Genomic DNA, 27,843 nt, shown 5'->3' on the forward strand with positions numbered 1-27,843 from the left:
TGACTATTTATTAAGTTCCAGATATTTAATACTAATTTAGTATAGTAATTTTACTATATTCAATTTCTTATAAATCTACCTTTATATTATTAATATCGTTTTATTTGTGCACGTGCATTTTACTTTATACTTCAAGTATATGTAAAACTGAATATTGAAAAATGTTCTTTGAGAAATATCAAATATAGTTTTGCAATAGAATTTATAAAGATTTTATATACAATATCGAATAGTCACTTTTACAGTATTAATGTGTTTAAATCAAATGATATTCCATAAAAACAATATTGAACCCTTAATTGGTAAATCATAGATCATTTTTAAAATAATATGGTTCAATATGATGAACTTTGTTTTATAGTTTCTCAAATAATTAAATGCAATTACGCGAAAATCAGAGGCGGTAAAAGCGAGTCAAATGCCTGATAGGGGCGGCCATATTTGTAAAATTCTTGAAAATTCTATGGGAAATCGCTTGTTATCGTTCGTGAAGATAGACGAGCTGCTGATTTGTCATTGATATATAAATTAAGGAAAGTTACGCATAACATAACAATTCTTACTGATTAAAAAAAGCCAGATAATCAATTGTCCGTGCATAGATGGGTCGGTAAAGAGGAGTGAGTACAGCTGGAAAAGTGCTTTCCCGCGCAGCTCTGATTACGATCGTTTTAGATAGGAACTTGGAACTCGTGAGCAGCCGCGCGCGCGCACGTAAAAGGGCGCGGGTGGCTCCGCTAGCGAACATGTCAGTACCGCGCGGGCTCTTCTCGTGATAAGTACTGAATTGAACTCTAGCTGCCGTTATCGTTCTAACGGAAGCTGTCGGGTCTCACAGAGGCTAGAATAATGCCTGGCTCGCCGGCGACTATGAAGACACGTAAGAAAAATGATAAGAGTAAGTCCACAACCTCGGCATGTGTCTATGTATCCTGCCGACTGTTACGCTGAGTTTATCATTATTCTAACCCCCTTTACCTCCCATTTGTCAATCACGTTGAGACCAATGCTTGAATCTGCATTCAGACTATACTTTCCCTCTTTATCTTACTTTTTGACAATGCCAACTTTAGCTAATCAAGTGGCTAGTTAGGCAAATGTTGAATCTTTATACAAAAATCCAAAATTAGGATGATTTTTCATTCGAAAATTTTTAAGATCACACACCGATACAAATTATTGTATTGATTGTTGCATTTTTGTTGAAATTTGTTGATAATATTAATTGAAAACTGGCTTTGATATACTTGTAACGGTAAATGTGAACATACTTATTACGATCGATAGTTATACGATTCTTGCGCATGGATTATATTTATTTGTAATTTGTAATTATTTTTGAACTGCTCGCTTTAAAATCACTTACTTTTACCGTGTGTATATTTATTTGTTATCATAATGGTTTTTATTACGTCCATTGCACCTAGGACACATTTCATGGCCATGTTTATTTCTGTTACTGTTAACTTAAACATTGGATGCAATAATTTGTATTGTATTTGCGTCACAATTTTTTAAATAATTTTTTATACATTTACTGCTATGAAGTGAATTTGTTACGAAATTTTATAGTATTCAATTTCTGTATGAATTATCAAGTTATTAATTACGCGTAAAATTTATGCTTACTTTTTAAGTTATAATTTTTTTTTATAATTATATATTCGACATTTTATAAAAATTGACAAAAGCATCATTTTTCAATGTATAATATTCGTAATATTTGTGTTTAAAAAATATTTTAAATATAATAAACGATAAATGTTAAAAGCGAATGTCAGAAACGTATTCAAATATTATTTTTGTATTTTTATTGCATGACTACTTTATTTTATAATCTATCAATTTAAGCCTCAATTGTATAGGTATGAATGTATGTAGAAAAATCACTTACACGGCGTGTTTAACACTTTTATGATAATTATGAGATACATTTTTTATCCAGTATTCAGCAAGTGATATTTAAACATTTGTTTGTAATAATTGAATTTATAAAACAAAATTATTAGCATATTGTAATATATTGAATATAATGTATAATGTATGTAGGAAATGGTTATTTTGCAAAAGTTACAATAGTTAATGGGATATTAATTTTTTATCATGATTATAACTGATTTAACGTGCAACTTATGGCATATTCTTTGGTGAATAAGAATTGTATATAAATCAATTTATTGTGCTAATACAGTCATTTACTTATAACAATTCAAAACAATTATTTAAACAATCATGTCAGATTACACTATATTTATACCGTTATATGGCGTATTCATTTTTCTGCATACCATTTTAAAATTATTATGCCTTTTCACAGATGGTATTTTAGTAATTAAATGTAATATTCATGAATGTTTGAAAATGACTTTGAGATTTGATTTTAAAAATTATATTCTACATAAAAATAGATATTATCATTGTCAATACATAAATAAAAATATAAAATATTTTAGATCGTGATTTAATTTAATCGATCCTAATAGGCATTAATAGTTGTAAAATTAAATAATAAATAAATTTTAAATAATAGATAATTAATATCAATATAACTTTCAATATTATGAAAGCTGTATATTTATTAAATTTGTACGTTACATTTTCATTTATATAAATTCCCATAGATAATGATTATCACAAAATGCATTAAATCTTCAAATTATTAATATAATATTATTTTAACAAAATTTAAAGTAATTTAGTATACTTTGTGAGATAAAATTAGATAGAGATTATAATAAAATTATAATAACATTAAATTATACAATATAAAAAAAATTTGTATGAAAATATTCTATTATTAACAGAAAAAGTAAAGTTAAGCATATTTTTTTGGTAGAATTAATTAAAATACGTTGATGATTCTATATTTACATTTATACTTTAATATTAAAAACAATAGTTCAAATTGAATTCTTATTAGTATAGAATGTTTTCTTTTATCATTAAAATGGAGAGTCTTTTAATGAAAATTTACAGTACTAAAAAATATGCATTGTCATACCGTATTATTCATTTTATTTATTAAAAATTAACTATAATATAGCGAAAAATCTAATATTCTGTGCTTACTCTACGTACTGATTCTGCTTTCCCGCTGATTGTTCAATTAATATTTTTTAAAGGACTATGTTAATTCGAATTAAGATATGAACCGTAGGTACTGGCAAATCGTATTTCAATTGTTTCAAGCGCAATCAAGTGTTAAATGATCGCAAAAAGCTATTTGACAGGATGAATGTTTCTACCGCTTCTTGCTTTGATTAATCTTTCTATGGTCTAAATCTTCTCATAATTCGGAGAAGATAAAATTTGTTCAAATACAAAATACGAAGTCTTAATTGTTCAGAGTATCCAATGATACCTGGATCATTGAGAACATAAAGTGTTTAAAGAATCCACAGTATCGGATACTTATAGATGTTATTGTGCAATTACTCAGTTGTGCCAATGCAAGTCTACCGTCTTGAGCGAATGTCTATTTAAGGACCAATACTCCTTGATCATTATGAATTATTTATTTTTCGTAATTATTGAAATGCTTCTAGAAATACAATACATATGAATATTATTGACGTTATAACAGAAAAATATTATTAATTCGGATATTGTGTAACTTCATTTCATATTTTCTATGCAAGAACAATTTGAATGTATGGAATTTTAACATCGAATAAATTATTAATCAAAAACTTGTTGTTGCTTATATTTCCTTTGCAACCCTTATAGCTAATAAGGTGTCGAAATCTTATTTGTATTCAAAAATCAATATATCGTTAATATTTCGCCTTAAAGAAGAAAGATAGAGATAGAATTTGAAGTTTATTTATTATATAACTTTAACTTATTTCATACTAAAATTTAATTTTTGGCGATAAAAATACATTCTATATATTTTTAAATAAAATAATATATTCAATAAATGAAGACATGTATTATATTTTGCAGTATATTATTAACAGAAAAATAATTAATTAATAAAAAATGTATTAATAAAGTATTTAAGTATAATTTAACTTAATGACTGCCAAAAGTAGTACGTTATTAATAGATTATACTTTTCGGCAAAAAATAGATTAAATATAATTAGAATTTTATAATTTTTCATATTATAGACGATAATATGTTTTGAAAAAATAGATAATCTTTTTAAAAATCTTTTTAATTTTATGTATATTATATTTCCACATATATAACAGACCGTTAAATTAAATATACTTTTTTTTACTAAAGCAACAATTAGAAATTTAGTTAAATAATTTTTTACAATTGCAATACATTTATAAAATATGAAAATATGAGCTTTACACACCATTATTCCGTATATTACTTATATTGAAGTTTTTTACTTAATATTTTTATTATCTAATTCATAAAAATAAATTCATTAAAAATTAAACTCCATCAATTTTTTTTTACTAAATATCATAAATTCTGGTTGAATATTTCATTATTCAGATTTTATTTTCATCAAATACTAAGTATATTCAGTTGAATATATTTATCTGATCAAATAATTATTGATTAAAAGATTAAATAAATAATTATAATGAATTTTCAATACATTTTTTATTTTGCACCTAAAAATATAATTTTGTAATTATATTATACTACTTTTGTAATTGAAATTATATGATATCATAATTATATGTAATTATATTATATTGTACTAAATTATACTAAAATCTATAATCCAATATATATCTATAAGGATTATTTCATATTTGTATAAATACATTAAATGTAGTTAAGTTGCACCAATTTCATTATAAAAATAATTTAAAAATAAATTATCTTTTAATGAAATGAAATAATCTTATGAATAATATTTTAAACAAAGATAAGTAATTAATGGAAAAATCAATTTACATTATTTACTTATGATACATTATATGTTATGTTTATATTAAAAAAACATTTTTAAATTTTTACACATTTTATTATATAATTTAATGTAATATTTCTTATAAAAATGATAGTGTAAATCCTTATAAAAATGTTTAAAAATTTAAATAGATATTAATTTTAACTTATATATCATCAAATTTGAGATTTTTTAATTTTATTTCAATAAAACGTTAATTATATTAATGTATAAAACAAAATCTAATTTAGTTAAACGTTATCTTAATTTTATTTTAAACCATTTGTATTTGGAAAAACTTTTAAAATTCGTTATAATACTTAATATAAGTATTTAAATATTGTATAATTTTTATATAAATATGTATGTGATATATGTATCTAAATAAATTTTAATACATTTAGTTGTTGTATAACCAATCTATAAGTAACAATTACAAGATTCCAAAGTTCATACTCTTTCCATTTTAAATATCAAATCACTGATATTCATTCATAATTGAGTTATAATCATTACAAACTCAATTCCCAAGGTCGATGTTTCCAAAAATGTTGTATGATAAGTTAAAGTACCTTTATCAGAGATAGTGACTAATAGACATGTATTCATTTGCCTTGACAAGGAATCCCGGAATAAATGTTAATATACTAATTATAATTAGCATGAGGTCAAATCGAAAATCTATAAGTTTTTTAAGTTATGTCAATAACAGGCAAAAAGTTATTATCTTCGTATCGAATAATCATGTTGTCAAATTATCATAGCCTATTTTATGTTGAGTTTAGTGTGATTTATCAAAGAATATCAGATTATTATAAACAATCTAAAAATTCATAAAAATTATGCAATAATTCTTTGGTATATACAAAAAGTGTTTCAAAGCTTTCCTATCAAATTATTGATCTCATTTCTTCTTCTTTTAATATCTTGATATTAATTTATATGATGAGAATATATTTTAGCTGATAATAATGAAGTGCGTCTTTTGAAATTCATGCCTTTTAATAACACTTTTCTGCAATAAGGGATATTTTATAGTTTTTTACTTTTATATTAAAAGTCCAATTATTATTTTCCCAAAATTGCATTTTCTTATTTCTTATGAAAATTTATTTTACTTAGACTTTTAACCATTTTTATGTTACTTATTTAATTTTTAGATAAATTCTTAAAATACATTAATTTACAGCACGTTTTAATTATTGTGCTGATTATTATTTTGAAGTCTCATTCTATTTTTACAATTATTATATAATGTCAAGATTAATATTCTTACAATTATTATATATATTTCAAGATTAACATGTTTAATATTATATATAATTTTGAATAATTGTTTTTATATATCTGCAATTACATGAACCAATTTTAACTATTGCCAATTATTTTATGTACTAAATGTACATTCAACTACCTGCACGCTCTCTTTAAAATTAAATATCACAATTGAAATAATCAATTTTTTAATTCCTGAAATGTAATTTAACGCGATAATGAATTTGATATGATTTAAATAATTATTTAAAAGTATTATAAAATTTTTGTAATTATTACAATAAAGATTGTTATTCTTTTATTACTATCATAATATATTATAAAAATTTTAATGTTATTTAACAAATGTAACTTATTTATTATATGATAAAAAATGAGTAATTGACATATTATATAACAATAATATAATACTTATGAAATTCTATTTATAATTGAAAAGCATAATATAATAAGTAGTTTTTAAAAATTTTACTTACTAATAATATAGAAATTTACCATAACCAGTTGTTAATTCAATCAAATAAACTTAGTTACTATGCATTCGCTTTGGTACTTAATGGAAGTCCTAATTTTTAAAAATTTATTTTTAATCTTTGTTAAATTAATTACTTTGAGAAGATCCTATATATTGACGGCTTTATTTATTTTTTTTAATTATATTTTTTACCTTAAAACTCTGTGATTTAATCATATAGGTGATTACAGAATTTAACCAGTAACAGATAATTCATCGTAATAAAGTAAAACTGTAGAACAGCGCAGATATCAAGAAATTACAGGATATTTCTATTTTTGAGGAAAAAGATCTGTTTATTTGCGTAAATTTTTAATTCCATCTAAACTACGAATATCTGGGTTTCTTCATGTCAGTCATATATTGTATGCATGACGTAAAATTAAATACTTGAACTAATTTATACTTGAATATATATATATATATATATATATATATATATATATATATATCCATATATATATGTATGTGTGAGTGTGTTCATTCTTTGAATTTTGTATAACCTCAAAGGCAATATAAAAGTAGGTTATTCAGAATTAACTGTTTTTAGCTTATTATTCTTATTACAATATTATTTAATATCGATATAGATTTTAAAATGTACAAGATACTATATATATTTTCATAAAATATGAATTATAAAACAAATCAATTTATTTGTATTAATAATTATTATACGTTGAACATCGTATCTGTATTTAAAATTAGTAGGACAAATTTAAATATATATAAAAACGTATGCAAATCGTTTTTAAATAATAAAAAGTTACAAGCAATCGAAAAATAAAATAATAAACTCGTTTTATATCAATATCATACAATTCGTTGAGCATTAATTATTTTTATTTTGTTGTAAAAAAGTACCTGTAACGTTCTCTTTTAATTTCAATCAGCCTATTTGTTCTATTAATTTATACTTATTGTTTCACTTGACGATAATTTTTTATGTTACTGATATTCAATTTCAATAATGATAGGCGCTATAATAATATTTAATATGGAATACATATAGGTTTTATTTATATCTATTAATAACTAGAATATTTTTTAAAATAAAATATGCATATGTTAATTCTTATACATATTTTGGAGAATAATAAATTGAAAGAAATAAAAAAATATCTTAACATTATTAAAAAATTTTTATAAAATATATATTTAAAAAAATATGTTTATTATTAAAGTAAAAGTAGCCTTTAACTCGATATCTATAAGATTTAATATACTACTTCGATATTAATTTCGATAATATTTACTCTGTCTGAAAGACAATTAACCTCAAATAATCCTGTTAATGTATAAATTAATATAAATATAAAAATCTGACAGAAATGTAAACAAATCACTAAAATAAAATTTAGATAAATTCTTCATATTGATATATTCAATATAATAGAATGATCATATTATAAAATCGGTTCAATCTAAAAGTTGATCATTTATATTTTGAATATTTTTTTAGACCTAAGTAAGGTATTAAATTAAATATAAATCAAATTATCATTTTTAATTCTCATTATAACAAATATTTATGACAAAATGTATTACCAGAAGTAGTCGATCATTAAAAGGAATCTTGTCTAATTACCGACTATGTTACATTAGAATTGCAAGAACAACAACAATCGAATCGAGTACAATTTTTATTAGCGATCAATTCTTTTATTTGTTATTTTATTTGTTTAAAAATATTATCTAAGGAGCAAACGTGAAACAGATCCCCTGTGAAATAGGTCTTATGATCCAGTGAGACTGAGGTGAATCCTGTACCTTCATGACGACGTTCTTTTTACGCTAAGTCTCATCCTATCATTTAAGCACTTAGCCAGTTTATAGTTTTGGCTTTGATTAACTTCCGCTTTAAAAATATTTTTATATTTATTGTTAAATTTTTTGTGATTTTCTTCAATTAAAAGCTAAAATTCATGAGACTTTATACACTTTTTACACTTTTCGAAGAGATTTAATCTTAAGTATTAATAATCAATAAAATATCATTGTGCTTGCATTGCTTCTAATAATTGCATAAAAAAATAATTTATATGGATTATAAATTATAAAAATATTTTTCTATAAAGAGAATATTCAAATTCAATACTTTAATGTTAACATTTTAATGCATATAAATTATATTTTTTATCTTAAGAATTAATAAAATATATAATAAAATATGTAAATAAGACTAATTAGTTTTAATAATTATTTTATACTTAGTAATAATATATTAAATTACAAATTTTTTATATTAAATCATAAATATTCTGAAATATTTAAAAAGTTCATTTTTAATTTAATTACACAGTTTATTTTATATTATAGTAAAATTATTACTTAATTATCGTTAAAAAAAATTTGAAAAATACATTTATTCATTATAATTTATTAATGTGTAAATTCAGATAAATTAAATACACTATATTCATAATTTATACAATTATACATTTAAAATATTCCATAATATCTAATTGTACTAAATATTAAACTAGTATAACACTATAAGATATAACTACTAATTTTTTTAAATAATATCTGTACATATTAACAATATTTTTACTTAATCTGAAAATTCAATATTAATATAGTTAAAAATATATTTGTAGTTTTAAGAATTATTAAAAATAATCTTACCATGATTAATATTTTTAAATTATCTCCTTTTCATGTATAATTTACGTGTTAAAGGCAATAAAATTATGAGATATACTTACATATACTTATTTTAAAAAATTTTCATCGATGAAAATTTATTAATATATAATTATTTTACATAATTTTTTGACCACATTAATATTTATCATAATATGAATATTTAATCACAATTTTATTACTGTATTATAAATTGTTTAAATTAAATTTATAAATTTATATATTTTTATGATTAACTTATGTCTTTCAATCTGAAGAATACACACATATTTATTTGAATAGCTGAGTATTTTTATGCCTTAAGTAAAGTTCATGTGTACTATAAGTGACCTCAATTCTACAGAAGCGTACCCGTTCAATAATTTATAAAATTCTATATAAAACAGTTTAGAAAGTTATCTTTTATAAGCTCTATTTTATTGATTCATAATCTTTCTTAGATTCTATAAAAATTTATTGCAAGTATCTGATTATTTTTAACATAATTTATTCAAGGAAATTAATATATCATAACATATTTAAATAAATATTTACAGTTTGTGACTAGGAATATCAATCGTTTTTTAACCGTTAAATAATAAGTAATAATAAATAATATTCTTTATACATTTATACATTTATATTGTATATTATTTTGACTATTTATAGAATATTTAAAACAAGAATATTACAAAATCTTATAGAAATATTTAAATAAAACTGCAATTAAATTTTTAATACTACTATTAGTTTATTATTCAAAGTACATATGAACATCAATCAATGTATTATAGTTATATTATATAATATACAATATTGTTGAGACAAAATGTATGTTATACATAATTTAATTGTACATCTGTTAACTTAACAATACGAAACAGATTAAAAACAATTATTAAAGAATTAAATAAACGATATATTTATTAATGTGTAGTCAATTTAAGTATATAGAAATTAAATAAAATGTTATAATCGCTTTATATATTCTATTATTAAATACATTCAAATAAGTTTAGGAATAATAATAAATAATAATAATAAAATTAGAAAGTTTTTTCTGATTTTTTAATTCTTCTCACTACCTCATTAATAATGTAAAAAATTTAATGAATTTCATAATTTCATATTCACTTTATAATTACTCACATGAAATTTTTAAACGAGATTTCAAAATAATTAAGTTACTTTTGCATCGATAAAATAGAATGAATTGATGTTGTTTCAGATAATTTGATCAAGGTCACTTTACAAATTATAGTAACATTTATATAAATGTTATATCCTGTTAAAAAATTAAAAGAGTAGTGTAAAAGTAAAAATTTGTGCGGTCAAACAAGAACGAAGGAGATTAAGAAAGAAAGGGTGATAAAAACAGATGAAAGAGAGTAAACGAGTGAGTGACGGTGCGAGCAAGCGTGAGCGTCACGAGGGGCGGAGGGAGGGAGAACGAGACACACACACGTGCATGATCGGGCGCACGAACACGCGGAAGCGCACAGAGTTAGAGAGAAAGGAAAGACAAGCTCCTCTACTACGTTACCGTGGTAACTCCCGGGATACCCGGGATTGGAGCTACAATTTTCTCTCTCAATGCATACACATGTACACAATATATAAATGTTTTTTCTAGCGTATTTTCTTTATATTTCTATCCTTCTCAGGTTTATAAATGCATATAGCAGTTATTTTTTTATTTGTACGTTCTTCCTGTTTTTCTACCTTTTTTTTAGATTTTTCTGTATTTCAGACAATTAAGGACATTTCCATTTCATTCTTATCTTTCTTTACAAAGTAATACAGAACCATTTGAAAAGAAAAAAAGCTTGAATATTTCCTTGAGAATTATTTTAAAAAAGTACTCTCCAGTATAAAGAAACTACAGAAATTGCAAAATAATTGAACCGGAAATCTAATAGTAATGAGATTCTCATCAATTTTACTTTATTTAGTTAAGCGGCATAAATGGTTAATGAATAGTTTTGGAATAAATTAAATTTCATATTTGATTTGTGAAGAGCTTTATTTCTAAATTTCAATTTTTTTAATTTTACAATTAAAAATTGATATTTCCAGCAAAATAAGTATTTCATTTGACTTTCCCGATCAAAAATCTTTCAATATATAATGAAAATGAAAGCTTTATAATTTCTTTATTGTCTGATTGATATTTATAATATTCTAAAAAAAAGTTTCCTATAGTTTCAAGAATTACATAAAAATAATTGACATTAATGGCCTTCAATACAATATTTATATCGTAAAGTATGTTTACTTTTTCTATTTTTTACTTTAGTGCTAAATTTTTCAATAGATGGTAAAAATTCATAGGATAACAAAAGTTATTTATACATTTTTCTTTTAGTATCTTTTTGTATTGTAAGGTAATGCTACTATTTTATTCTTTCTCAAGAAAAACATAATTAAAAGTTTAATAATAAATGTTTTGATAAATAGAAATTAATATATATAAATTAATAATAAAAATGCATAGTAAAAATTTTATTCCAAAAATATAAATTTCAGTTATATTTTAAAGTTTTATGCAATATAAAATTTTTTTAATAATCATACATACATGTATTGACTAAAATGATAGCCTGAAATATTTATATAATGCAAGGTCAAAAATAATAATTTTTTGAAAACTTAACTTCAAATCTACATAGTAATAGTATATAGAACAGATAAAAAAGCAATAGAAGTAATAATTATTATATTTATTTTTAATATAATTTATAATAACAAACATAAACTGTAATAAATGGTTATTTTACATTTAATACATTCTTAAAATTTTATATAATCATGAATTTATTAAGATTTAAAGATCGAAAAATGCTATTAATTTACTGTTCCGATGTGAGACATATTTTTATTTATCAATATTTTTAAATATGTATTTTAATAATAGTTATTATCATTAGAAAATCATTTCTCTTCAAAAAAACTATATATCAAAAATTATTTGAAAAATGAAATTATTCCTCCTTTTACTAATGAATTGTTCTTATAAATTAATTTACTAGGTGAACTAAAATTTTTATAGAATATAAACAAGACTAATTTCAATTTTTAAATACAATATAAAAATATATTTTTTAAAAATTTGTAAAATAAGAAAGATACTACTATAAATTTTTATTTTACGATATTTGCAGATTAATACTTAATAATATAACTCGTAAGATAATTGAGGATTAGATATTTTCATTATATATGAGACAGATTTTTTAAAAATTACTTTCATTATATTTAATTCAGTAACTTTGATCTTGTTATATTAAATCTGACGTTATTTATCGGAAACCTAAAAAACACCTGAGTTTTAAATTCAAAGATAAGTGATGAAGGCTTCATTTAAAGAGAAACTATTGTATTATTAATTTTGTTCTAATAACTTTAATTACATAATTATAATTCCACTATATATATATATATATATATATATATATATATATATATTCTTCCTCTATAAATATATACTTCATACTACATAAAATTTAATTAAATTATATGAAACAATATGATTTTAATATGCATATACAATATAATTTCTTAATCAATAGAGTACGTAATATATGTTATTAGATCAATTGTACAGGACCATTATTTGACTGTATATTTATATTTCTATAACAGATTTTAAACACTGATAAATTTATTTAGTTTCAAGAGGCGTTAAATAAAAATGTACGTATATTATTTTATATTTGTGCTTTATATAACATAAATTAATCTAGTAAGTGTAAATAAGAAAGTGGACTTTATATAGAAGTTTTGTCGAGGTCTTAAATAATGGTATATGTACCTGTAGGAATTTAGATAGCGTATAATAGAATGCTTAGCTCGTTCATTACATAATGATAATAATATTCTTTAATGTTTCTTATAATAATTGTATATATATATATATATATATATATATATATATATATATTTATTTGTTCATTTATTTATTTAAATTGGAACTTTTAAATTTTTAGATGAAAATAAATATTGTGAAAATACGTATTTATGATCAGTTCTTAGAAATTAAATATAAAATTATATTTTATAAAATCTATTCATATTTTTTGAGTGTATTTTGATAAAAAGTTGTAATAGCTCTTTAATATGTATAGTTATATTAACTTATTAATTTTAATTTAAAAATTACAATAGTACGAGTTTTATATTGTTTAAAAATTATAAATTTTTGATAGAATGTTTTTAAAAATTTAGGATTTAACATTTATATATTTCAAAATGAACATTGATAAAAATTCCGAGTAACGATCTAATAAATTATGAATAAACTAACAATCATATTCTATATACATAACACCAATATATAATGTGCCTGACCTATTTAAATTCTGACTACTCGGCACCCAAATGATATAGATTTCTTTGTCTAAATCTCGTATATATTTCTTATATCACTCTCTATTTCTCTATAATGCTTAATATATTTTTTTTTAGTAAAAATGATTGAATTATTTATTGGTTAGTCAATCAATATTGATAATTAATTTTTTTTCAATACAATCCTCTTCTGATGTGAATTAATTTTTTTATTTCTAATAATTATCCCATTAGTTCAAATAGCAAAAACAATTTCAAAATAATATAGGATATCACAGAAAAAATAACGTTCCTTACAAATTCTATATATGAATCTCAATTTTTACATAAATGATTTTTTAATTCATTATAAACTTTACAATTTAATATAGTTTATTTTCAATGTACCGACTACTGTTTTTTAATCTAAAACGTGTAATGATTTATGAACATAGTCAAAATATATACAAATACACGGTAAATTTTTATTTTCTTATTGAAGTATTATGAAGACCAAATTCAATGGCTTACTAGAATGTAACTAATTTTAGAATACTTCATAATTCTACTCTGACGAAATCATTAAGTAGACAGATGTCTACATTGGAAATGTTTGAAACCTCAGTCTACACTGGTTGAATAACATTCATTTTATTGAATTCTAAAATAAATTATTGCACGTTATAGATTTGATTTAGATTTTCTTTTCTCATGCAAATAATAGAAGTATTCAAGTAATAAGAAATATACTCTTAATAAAATATATTTAATTGAAATGCGGAAACAGTTTTTTGTGTATAATGTATTTTAATTATATATCAAATTCAAATACACAAAAAATCATAATGCCTTAATTCAAATACAAATAAAATGTGTGTATATATATATATATTACCCAAGTGCACTGTGTATCAAAATAATCATAATTCCTTATTAAAATTGTTTTAAATTTTTTATATCAATGGTGATAATATTTTACTTATATAACTACAATTATAATAATAAATAAATATCTATACGTATGTATTTTAACAAAAATGTTATATTTTCATATTTTACTATTATACCGTTCGATGAATTAATACATGTTGAATATAGAGAAGTAAGTCTGTTATAAGAATTATAAATATCCTGTTCTATTATTCTTCATATTAGTAATCTCTTGTACAATATACATTTATCATGCAATTTTATGATACAATAAAATTATAAATTACTATACTGCATAATTTGAAATTCTTTCAATTCAAATAAAATTTTTGAAATCGGCTTAATATAGTATTAAATTAAAGTAAATATTGTGTTTTATAAAATTAAAGTTATTTAAATGTAAACAAATTTTTGTAACCCTTAACCTTAAATATTACGAAGTTCGTGGGATTGCATTGATTGATACTTCCGAGCTTTGATGAGGTTACTTTCGTATAAAATATGTATATAATATAACTCAATATATATTTTCATTTTGTATAATAATAATAAATCAAATATTAATTTTATATTAAATAAAACTATATTTTTATATATGAAATTAAAATAAAATTGTGTAGATTATTAATATTCAACGCAGTATTTAAAAATTTCAAGTTAAAAATTATTTATTTACTTCAAGTGGTTTATAATTTTAAAGAATTAAAAATTGATACATATTAATTTTATAAAATAAGTTGATATAATGTATATTCTAATATACTATTAATAATAAATAGTTTAATACTTTCATAAGGATTAGATATTTTAACGTCTGACATTCTTTATCAAGAAAATTATAAATGCGTAAAAAATTATATTAATTGAATATTTTATTTTATATTATATATAGATTATTTTTTAGCTATTTTCAATTCTGCATATTAATTTAGTAACTATTTTTATTATTGATTGTAAAAAATTCGAAACTGTTTTTGACTATAAGAATTAAAAATTTAGAAAGATATTTTTTACTGTATATCTCTTCTACTTATATTCTATCTCTTTTATACTACTCTTTTATTCTACTCTATCCCTTTTACTTATATTTTTTAAAGATAATTTGATATTTAATATTTTATTATTGTATTATTAAAACAAAACAATATATTAATGATAAATATATTGAAATATTATTAAAAGATTATGTAATATGAATAATATACACTAATAATTATAGATTTTCAAGACTAGAAATTTGTTTCATCTTCTCGTAGAAATTTAACCGTAATTTTTTAATTCAGTTACAACTGTATATTCTATTATATAAATATTTCAACATATTTACCACTAAATCATTGAATTAAACATATCGAATCAGCTTAATTAAAAATAAAATAAAAACAATTTAATACTTTGTATTTTACATGACATTTATATCCGACTACTGATGTGTTGCATTCATTTGTTTTCATATTTAAATTAAATATGGAAATTACATAAGAAAACGCTTGTTATTCTAAAATAATTTTTATCTTTTTTCATTAGATTTAAATGAATATTTTATTGTCAAGCTGAAAAAAATTAAAAATTAAAAATATATTTAAAAAATTATAATTTTTTTCATAATTTTAAATATATTATGTAAATTAAATCATAAATTTTAATCAGTTATTCAAGATAATATCAGTTTAAAATATAAATCAAATATTTATTTACTTTTGTTCTTACAATTAAGATTTTTACAATTTTTTTGCAAATGTTAGTCTTAAATTTTTTTGTTGCAAAACGTAAATATCTTAATATTTGCTCCAGCATGCACACTTGCGAATATGTATGTGTAAACTTCTATTGATTTGCTAGTTGGCATCGTTCCCAACCACAAGTTTAAATATTTATTACTTTTTTCTTTGAAACTTTAATCCATGTTCTTTCGCATCTCGTATACATATTTTCATTCATAGAGTATTAACGCTCATGCGCAGAAGCGACCTAATTTACAGATTGCAATTAGTCAGATTGTATGATATGTACTTGAGTGCAGTGGACTAAATTTTCTCCCTCTCTAGTTTTTCTCAAGCGGATAACTTTTATGTCCTTTCTTGTCTGTGGTAACATTACTAAGTATTTTTTATCTTGTACACAGTTAGTTCATGTAGGGCAAATATTCCCGAAAAGAAACTTTCATTTTAGTATAATTTGTATATTACGTCTATAATTAGACATTTTTTTATTTAAAACAAAATAAAAAATTGTTTTTTATATTAAACTTTGAGAACAAATATTTTATTGATGACCAGTTGAAATAACTTTTTCTCATATAAAATACACGTAACTACTAAGCAAATATAATTATTAAAAAACTGCCTAAAACTAAAAATAATCTGTAATATAATTTAGCAAATAAACATGAAATTAAATACTATCAATTTAAATTAACAATATATAATATCATATAAATAAATAATTCTGTTGTCAGAATTATTACTATAAATATATATTATAAAAATTTAAATGTATGTTGATTGATATTGATATTTACTTATAATTTATAATAAGAAGGTATATTTTTTTATTTTTTAAACTTAATTTTTATTTATATTTGCATAAATGATGAGTGTTAAAAATTAAATTTATACAACAGCATAATAATGATTTATTTTCACAAAGCTTTAAACAACAAAAGGATATTAATTTCTTATACTTGTATATAGTTTTATAACTATTCAATAGTTGAACGGAAAAAATTATAATTTCGTTGTGTGAGTAGAGAGTAAATAAAAAATATTTCTGATAAAGTAATAACTTCCATTCAAAATTTCTTTCCAAAGCCATGACATTATTATTGTCATACCACTTTTGTTAAAATTTATATGTACTGCTAATAATAATATAATAATGGTATATAAAATAATTTATCTTTTTATTACTGTCTTTATTACTTCATTTGAAAACGACATAAACATAAAAGTTTCATATGTTTTATTTAAATTAATATTTTAAAAATGATTAAATTATTACAAATTATTTAAAAAAAATTAATATAACTTCAGATATTTAAATACTTGGTATTACGATATATTAATATAAAGTAGAAACGATCAAATTCTCGTTAATTTATTTCCGATTGAAAAATTAATTATACGTTAAGTATATAAAATTACAATACAATTTATATACTTTTTTCTAATGAACTTAAATGTAAAAATTCAAAAAGCATGAAAAAATATATGTACACGGATAGTCAACAAAATATCTTTACAATGAGATTTTCCAATACGGATACAGCATATAAGAAATGTATAACTCATTTAATAAATTTTAATTTCATTAAAAATTAAATTTTACTTCCATGCATTAATTATTAGTTATTATTTAATAATTATTATTATCAAAAGTTTTTTTATTATTTCATATATTAGATATTTCTTACGACAATGGTTATTATTATATAAATTAAATTTAAATCAGAATTGCAAGATCTATTTCTTTTTTACCTCATATTTGATTAAAGTTCTTAATTTTTAAATAAATAGGCTCTATGCAAAGATTTGAAGATTAAAAATCAAATAAAAATTTATTAAGAAAAAAATTATTCTTTATATTTAATATAACAAATAGGAAACTCATTTATTTTAATTAAAATAAAGAAAATATCTATCATTTTATAATTTTACTTTTTAATTTTTAAATATTATTGAGACAAACTAAGATAGTCAGTTGTGTACTTGTTGGTATAATAGAAAATACCTTTATTAAAATTATTTTGTTAAAATATAAATAAAATATTTCTTTTATAAATGAAATAAATTTTTGTATTCTAAAAGGGCTAAAAATTTTGTTGTTTCTGCTTAATTATAAGTATTTAATGTAATTGACAAGTACAAAACTTTCAATCAAAGTATGAACTTAGAAACTTAGAAACTGTACATTAAATTTATAATGTGTTATAAATTTTTGTTTAAAAAACTTTTATAAATTATCGCATATCTTCAAACTGCATCCATTTTATTTTTAATTCTTTTGTTTAGGTATTGTGTAGATTTCTATATAATTCATCTTTAGAAACTGTATAATACTTTATACATAATCTCGTATTTGAATATTGATTATTTAGTTATATAAATAATACTTAAAATTATAAGTATTGCAAATTATAAAATGAAAATTAAACCGAATGAAGAATAATATAAATTTGTGTGAATTAATAGTATTGTATGGTATATATATATATATATATATATATATATATATATACATATATCGCTTTTATTTTAAGTTAATTGTTGTACTCATAAAAATTATAAATTGTTTTTTTTTAAATTGTAATATTTTCTAAACATACAATAAGCTTAATTTGAAATAAGTTAAGTGTAAAAATGAAAAATTGAATAAATAATATGATAATTCTGAATTATAATAACATATAATTTTTTTACAATGTAAATAAATTATTTACAATGATCATATTCAGTTTTATACAACTATATTGACTCTTTGATTTGCATATTGTTTAAATTACAAAATTTGAAATAAAACATTTAATTGAAGATTTGTATTCCATTCATTTCGAATAATTTTCCAAAACATTTAAGCATTGAACTAACATCTTATTAAAATCATAAAATTTATTAAATTCGTAAATTTATTTAATTTATTTATTAAAATACTTTATTCTAAACTTTTATTTTAAAAAAAAATTTTTAATTTCAAAGATATACATTTTTTTCTATAAATACTATTCATTTAATAAATTTAACTAAATAGGTATTTATATCGTATATATAAATATATCGCACCTAAAATAAGTACGTTAGTAAATGTGGAAAGCTTCTTGTTAAGTATAATAGTGTCATAAATACTAGCATTTTAATCACGAATTCATAAAGTCCACGGTGTAGGTGGATTTTATATAATGGTGCATCCAAATGTTGGTTTATAACAAGTTAATACAACAAAGCATATTATGAATTTATATTATATATTTAAAAAACGCTTCGCACAATTATTTACTCAAAAAAATTTTATTCTTAAAAATAGTAAAGTTTACTTATGAGTTAAAAATTTTGCACCATACTCGATATTACAGGATTATAGTGTTTATTTCCCTTTCTTCTAAAATTATTATAAATATTTCCAGTACGCTTGTAACGATTAAACTTATGAAAGTGCGATAAATATATAAAGAAGTGGACTCTTCTAGAACAAATTATATTCTGTTTGATAAATTTAATTACATTAATGCAGGTAATGGTTTTAAAAAGTAATAATGACAAATAATCTTCAGATAACAAGCTTGAAATTAAGTTATTTAAAATGTCATTTGTGTATCATTATCTATATTAAATTTCAAATACAGAGTCTTGGAATATTCTTTTGTTTTAATGATTTCCTCTCTTTAAACTGCTGGAATCTTTTTGCACTCGATCTATTATTAAAAAATTCAATAATGAATATAATTTCTTACTGTACTTACTGCCAAATACATTTTATTATAATGTTTTCACATCCTACATTTTATATATTTTTATTTTATTTCAATATTAAATATAAATAACAATTGCTGTCAGAGTAGATACTAAATTTTAGTATATTACTTTTAATAAATTTATTTAACCTCTTGTATTTGTAATTTTTCACTATTTCTCTAAATCAAGGAATCTATATGTGTAAATTATATTAATATCAACTAAGTTATTCAATTTTACTTATTATTTAGGAATAATTTAATAATCTATTATTTTGCTGACCGTATTTAAAACATTTTCAAATTTAATAATAAATATAAAAAAAGAATAACAATTTTTGAATAAGTATTATTTTATCTAAATTATTCGACTATAATATCTAAATAATTCACGCATCTAAATAATATGAATATTTTAGTGTATGAAAAGAATTTAATTATAACAATACGTAAAAACATTATTTTAATAACCTAGATTTTAATTTTAATTTTATTAAATTCATATTTGCACTTTTAAGTTATTTCGTGCAAAGAAATTGTAATGAAATTAAAATAATAAGAATATTAAAATAGTGTGAGAATGATTCAAGAGTAGTCGAATAAAAATAAAGAGCTCATCCAATGAATAAAATGTCGTATTTCAAATGAAGAAGAAACAAAAGAGGGTAACTCAGTCGATAAAGTAAAATAATATCTCGCACATCATTTATATGAATCTGTACTTGAGTATCTTATCTTATATGAGTGCGAGCAGAAGGTCATAGAGGAAGGTAAGGAACGAATAAAGGTGATAAAGGCGTCGGGTATGCCTGATTTGTTTTTACAGAGGCTGAAATCGAAGATCTCGGGGGAGTTTTAGGGGGCTCTGGTGCGATAGGCATAGGTATACGCCATCGGCCAGAAGAATTAGCAACCCTTGCAGCCAAAACCCGATTTACGAGAAAGGAAATACAAATGATATACCGGGGTTTTAAACAAGAATGTCCGACTGGATACGTAGATGAAGATGCCTTCAAACACATCTTTTCGCAATTCTTTCCACAGGGTGGTGAGTCTCTAAATATCAATGTTTCTGTATGACAGCTTTCAATTACTTATTCTTTTGGCTATTTCATTTATCTAAATAATTCTTATATTTGAGTATGAATAAATTAATGATAAATGCAGTTATAATAATATTAAAACTGATTAAAGTTCTCTATACTACTCTCTTAAAGTAACGAGAATCTTGAAATTAATCTATCAGTTTAAAAAAATTATACTAAAAATTTGATAAATAAAAATACAAAAAGTTAAATATTTTTAATAACTTTAATGCCAATATGCAAATTATTATATAAATATTAAATTATAGACTACATGCACAAAAAAAAAAAAAAAAAAAAAAAAAAAAAAAAAAAAAAATAAATAGGAGAATTAAATGAACAAGAAATAAAATAAATATTGGTAATTTCAATGAGTTCAAATAAAAGTTTCTATACATTTTTATATGACGTTTAAGGATAATGATTGATTAAAAAACAATTTAGATATAATAACTGAATTTTACAAATATTTAATTTTATTCTTTAATTAATGTTTCTTTGACTGACAAATTGATATTTATATTACCATTGATATTTAAAATTTCAATGCATCAATGTTCGTGAGTATATAGTAGATACTATATACTCAATTTTTAAAACTCATCTGTATTTTAAGACATAATATCTAAAGTATTTTTTACAATTATTAATTGAAAAAAATTAATTTGAGTACATAAAAAATATAAGTTGGTATCATATTTAAAACATTTTGCTTCTTAATTTAATCAAACTTGTATTATCAAATTTAAGATACTAAAATAAGCCCTTAGCATTTATCGTAACGTTTTTTTGAAGTATGCTTTCCTATCCAATTTTTCTAAATAATTTATAAAAATATAAAGCTTATTCGATTAAATTCGATTTTATTTTTAAAATACATTAAAATAGTCTACACGCGTAATATTAAGTGCTTCTAATAATTATTCTTTATAATAATCTAATAATATAATTAAGAATATATAAATATAGTATATTTATATAGTATAGTATATTTAGATTATAATAAGTAAGAAATATAGTAGATTTTACTATATTTATTTATAGTCTATATAATACCAACAATTATAATACGAAATATGCTTTATAATAAAGAGTAATGACGAATATGAAAAATCAATTGATATATTAATATATCATGAATAAATGTTTTTAAATTATTTATAATTAATAAAATATAAAATATTTTATGATTTATTCAATTGTATAATGTTCATTATGTTCCAAAACATTTTATAATTTAAATTTTATTTAAATATTAAAAATTGCTAAATTCGTAACAAACAATTAGTAACAAATCTGGGTATTCAATAAGTAATGCAGAGTCAATAACATTTAAATTATAAATTTTCGATATGCTTATTTATATTACATTCAAATCATGCCAATGAATAGTGATTTAATTAGTTTTGCATTATCGATAGAAATGCAATAAAAAGTTTAATCCAAAATCATTCCGTGTATATGTAATTTGTTCTTTTAACTGAAAAATAACCTTTTATTCTTATTTATTATTAAACAGTCCCATATAATCATGATATAATATATATAATATAATATATCTCCATGAAATATATTGCCTTATATATTAGAAAAATTCGATAGACAGTCGTGTTGGTTTCAGATGCAAGTCAATACGCTCACTACGTATTCAATACGATAAAGCACAAACAAACATCTGGCAGAATAAACTTCGAGGTAAGTCATTCAATTTGAATGGTATAGCTTGTATCTTGATATTGTTTCTTGTTTAATAATAAAATTCAAATTATTAATTCCTTAAAAAAGATTATCGATAAATTTAAAATCGCTATTAGGTGCAGTACTTATATTAATTACTTATAATAATGCAATAGACTAGATTCAATTAACCAAATATAATTATTGAAATATCAATAATAATGTTGAATAATTTATAAAAATATTAAATTTTTATTGTGCAATGCTTTCAATTCAAAATATTTAAAACTACTTAGCCAACCATCATAATTTATTTTCAATGAATAAAAACGAAATTATTCTGAAATAGATAATTTTCTTAAAAAATAATATGATTTAAATAACGAATTAAATTAAATTAAATTAAACTAAATAAATATTATTAACATAATTATAAAGAAGTGCTGAATTATTTCAATAATTTTAATTTTTTACTATGAAATGTTTTTCAAAAATAATGTAATAAAAAGTTTTGTGGGTCCAATTTTCGTATTGTATGATACAGTTAATGTATTCATATTATTTTTAATTAATTAACTGATCAATGTTGTGAAATAACTCATTTTATTTATAATTAACCTAAAATACAACGTAGTCAATAGATGTACATTAAAGGCACGTAAATTATCATAAAATGAAATGAAATTAAGTGACATAAAAACTTTATAGTCAGCCATTTATAAAACGACGCATTTTAAACCCATTTTTGTATAGAAATTATTGACATTAATTTTCATATAAATATTACTTATTCAATATATAAAATGAAGTATTTTTTTCCAATTACTTTGAAACCTCGGGTGGAATTTGTAAATCTACGTAATACAAATAATAGTTTCTTTGGCATTGTTGTTCTATTTGAACTAAATATATATTTCATTATATACAAAATAGCGATCTGTTTATTAAAATTATATCAAACTAAAAATATATACATCAATAATAAAATAAAAAAACATGATAAAATTTAATGTTAAGTAATTGTATATTTCAAATAGATAATATTATATTTAAATAATGTTGAAACTAATTAAGATATGTTTTTTAATTAATAATTTCAATATTAGCATTTTTCATAAAATTTTTTTAGTAAATACATAGTTTGATTTATTTGATATTTTCTTTACTATACTGCCATTACTATTATTATAAAAATTAAAAAATTGAAAATGATTTAATCAATGTATAATTTATAATATTGTTTTTTTTAAATTCTGAATACTGTTTCTAAGTACTCAGATAGATTAAACACTAATTTTAATTATTAGTTACGTAAATAAAAAAATTCTAATACTTTGAATGACTTTTGCATCTTTTAAAAAAGTGAATATAATTTTTTAATAAAACTTACGAAGCGCTATTTACAAATGATATATAAATAGCGGTTTGTAAGTTTTTTTCTATATGTGTAACAAATATGGTAATAAAATAAATCATCTCTTTATTTATATGTGGAAAAAGAATTATAAGAATTTTTTATGAAATGTAACCTATGCATTATTAAACAACACAAACAAATACATACACGCAGTAAACATGCATATTTTTAAAATAATAACAAATAAAATTAACTTTGTTAAATTAAAATTGAAAGACATACGTTTAGCAAATGCAAAGCTTCGATCTTAACCGATAAGAACATCAGCTGTTAGTTTCCTATTCACAGATTTTGTGTAATTGTATACTGATTACCAAAATAACTTTGTTTGATTATTTACACGATGTACTTATTAAACTGGCTTATTTTAGTAAAAAATAATAATCTTATATTAGGATATTAATTCTATTAGATTTTTAATTTGCGCGCACTCGTATTTGATAATACTTGATTATAAAATGCGATTTTTTTTTTTTTAAATAATTTTCTTGAATAACACCCTGATTTCTCAAATATCACTATAAATACCTTCATCTAGACATATACATATTTTGCAATTGTAGTACAAAAGTTGTAGAATTTTTTATTTTCCCATTATATTGAATTACATATATATAAATTACATTATATTATAAATACGATAAAATATTAAATGCACAAATGTATACAGGAATTTTTAACAATCCTATCAAATATCTCACGCGGTACGGTAGAGGACAAGCTGCAATGGGTATTTGGTTTATATGACCTAGACGGTGATGGGCTCATTAGCAAGGATGAAATGCTGGATGTCGTAGGCTCGATCTATGAAATGCTTGGGCGTTACACAACCCCTCAAATTATCGAGCCCCACGTAGCGGCCCGTGAACATGTCGACCGTATCTTTCACGTAAGTTTTCCTTCCGTTTCCTTTCATTCTGCGGACTCGCACTATTGGATTTATGTATTGTGCAAATTTTTAAAAGTAAACGTCGTCTTGTCCTAGGGAGATGGTTTTATTACAATTCGGTAAAGAATGCATTTAATTAACATTATACTTGAATTATTTCTAAGGTAATTTTGTCGGTATTGATACACTCTCTCATAAGTAAAAAATCTATTTATTAAAAAATTAAAAATGTTAATCTGTCGTTTTTCTCATAAATTGAGAGCGATAATAAAATTATCAAAGCCAAATGTATAATTGCAATTATAACCCACATATATGAATTATCCTAAGGAAATTCCCAAGGAAAACAAAAAATTGCTGTTTTTATTCAGAAAGTGAACATAGAAAAAAGATAATAAATTGACATTCTAAGCAATTATTGTTATTAAGTATGCTACTATTCAAACATTAAAACATAGGGTGATCCAAGTACAATATGACCTGCAGAAATAACGTACATTGTCCATTTACAGATCAGACAGATGGCACGAAGAGTAGTTTTTGAATTCGAAAATAGTATAATGCTCTACTGCAAAAAATTAATTAGTTACATTTATTTTCTTTTCGATGAGTTCATCCTTTTTTTATTTTTTATTTGTTATTTATTTTTTTTTTTCAAAATGATGATGAACGTTATTTTTTGGGTTTTTGAGTGAACATAGTAGTACTCAAAGAAGTCTCTGGTGAATCTTTCTGACTATATCTTTTTCTAGGGTTTTCTTACTTTCGTATTATATCCCTCGAGACACGCATTCCTAGCTTTTCCCCCTACTCCTCTCGACCGCGGCGTAAGCCAAATTCTATTAGACTTTGATTTTATATTTTTTTTTTCTTTTACTCTCACTCTCAGTGTTATGCTTATTACGAATATATTTTTTAAATAAATAAATATATACTAATTAGCAGTGAATAAATTATAATAATTATATAAATAAAAAATAAAAGTATATTATAAATTATAATTTATAAATGCCTATAAATAATAAAAATATGAAAAAATATTGCTATGAATTTTATTTAAAATTTTATTTAAATAAATTTATGAACAATAATATATATAATAATGTCTTTAATGATCAAAAATAATTCAAATTTATCAATTAATATTTATAAATTTTCAATTAAAACTAATTTTATCCTGAAACAATTAAGTAAAATTTTTTAATATAAATTATATTTTCAATTTTATTAAATTATTAATTTTAATTATGATTAATTATAATTGCTTAAAAAATTTTTATCAATTATTTATGTATATATGAAATGTAACTTCTTTCATATAAAACATTTATAAATTTAAGCAAATGATTCGCACCGCTTGAAACTCAAATCATATTAAAATAGACGATTTATTTATTTATCTTATTAAATTACTTAACTTAATTCATCATCGAGGTTATCAATTACATTAGTAATATGAATTTTCTTCAAGAATATTATGTTATTTTTTTAAAACAATATAAAGCATATTCGTTACAATAAGTAGTTATTACATATATATATATATATATATATATATATATATATACATTTTATAAATTGATGTGGTTTGATTGCATATAAAGTTAAATTACACAATTAAATCTTCTGGATTAATCAACAAATTTTATCATAAAATATGTTAATAATTACTTGAGTAACTCCTTAACTGTTATACGTAATATTAATTACAACTTGTAAAAAAATGATGTATTATTTATGTATTAAAGAATTATTTCACCACACAATTAGTAAAAATGACAATTTTATTTATTTGTCAATGCATATGAATTATGTAAAAAAAACAGCTTATAGTTAATCTTTTCAAATTAAAGTAGTAATTACAATTCATAAACAAAATAATATTCTTCAGAATATGGTATATTCTATTTAAGATTTTCACTCGTTAGATAAACGTCAAATCTTTGTGTATAAGAAATAAAATATTATTAAATCTTAAAGGCAGCAACGGTATTATCCTTTATTTTCAAATATATTATATTATAAATTCAGCAAATGAATTTAATATTTATATTATGTATCGTTATATGAAACGATAAAGATTTTGTGAATTCCAAAATGATTGAGTATTATCTATGATCCAGTACATATTTTATTTCTTTACAAAGCTATATTATCCAATATCTTTCTTTTTAAGAATTCTCTACCTTGTGTAAGTAATTTAACATTTCTTAAAAAATTGAATCGATATTTTTAAATGTTCTTTCTTTCGAATTCTTTTTTTTTGTTATCGTTAATCAAGTATCGGCTTTAAAAGTATACAAAACTAATTAAAAAATAAAGTAGCATGTTATAATAACAGTCAATATAATTCTGAAAATCATGAGCATTCCTTGAGTTGAATATTAATATATTAATATTTTGTAAGATTAAATGATAAAATAAATGTTGAAGCTTTCATAAAAATAAGTAATTTGATTGGCACTCATAAATATTATGGTTTTATGCATATTGAAATACAAATACGTTTTAAATATATATATACATAAATGTTTATATAAGTAACATCTATTTAAATTCACTATGGAGTTTCAATAGAAACTTATGTTAATTCTCAGCTAATCGACGCCAACAAGGATGGCTTCGTTACAATCGATGAACTAGTCCAGTGGTGTTCCAAAGACGAGCATCTTCTGCGCAGCTTTGACACGTTGGATACAGTCCTGTAAAGGATCGAAAGCACATCTAAATTCTCATGGACAATATGACGCATTCGTGGAAGTATTTGTTGTTATTCCACAAGTAAGAACTGGGACGAA

The 27,843-nt window shown here is 21.3% G+C and overlaps 1 protein-coding gene across 1 annotated transcript; it reads left to right on the top strand.

The window, feature by feature from the left end:
* Positions 1 to 830: 830 nt before the first annotated feature.
* On the top strand, positions 831 to 27,806 carry LOC105362569 (Kv channel-interacting protein 1). The gene is made up of 5 exons (XM_011500065.1): positions 831 to 898; positions 20,804 to 21,025; positions 22,684 to 22,757; positions 24,827 to 25,045; positions 27,643 to 27,806. The coding sequence occupies exons 1-5, from the start codon at positions 850 to 852 to the stop codon at positions 27,751 to 27,753; spliced, it is 675 nt and encodes a 224-aa protein (XP_011498367.1). The 5' UTR covers positions 831 to 849; the 3' UTR covers positions 27,754 to 27,806.
* Positions 27,807 to 27,843: the final 37 nt, after the last annotated feature.

This window comes from Ceratosolen solmsi, unplaced genomic scaffold (assembly GCF_000503995.2).
Source record: "Ceratosolen solmsi marchali unplaced genomic scaffold, CerSol_1.0 scaffold10, whole genome shotgun sequence".
Classification (NCBI taxonomy): Eukaryota; Metazoa; Arthropoda; class Insecta; order Hymenoptera; family Agaonidae; genus Ceratosolen; species Ceratosolen solmsi.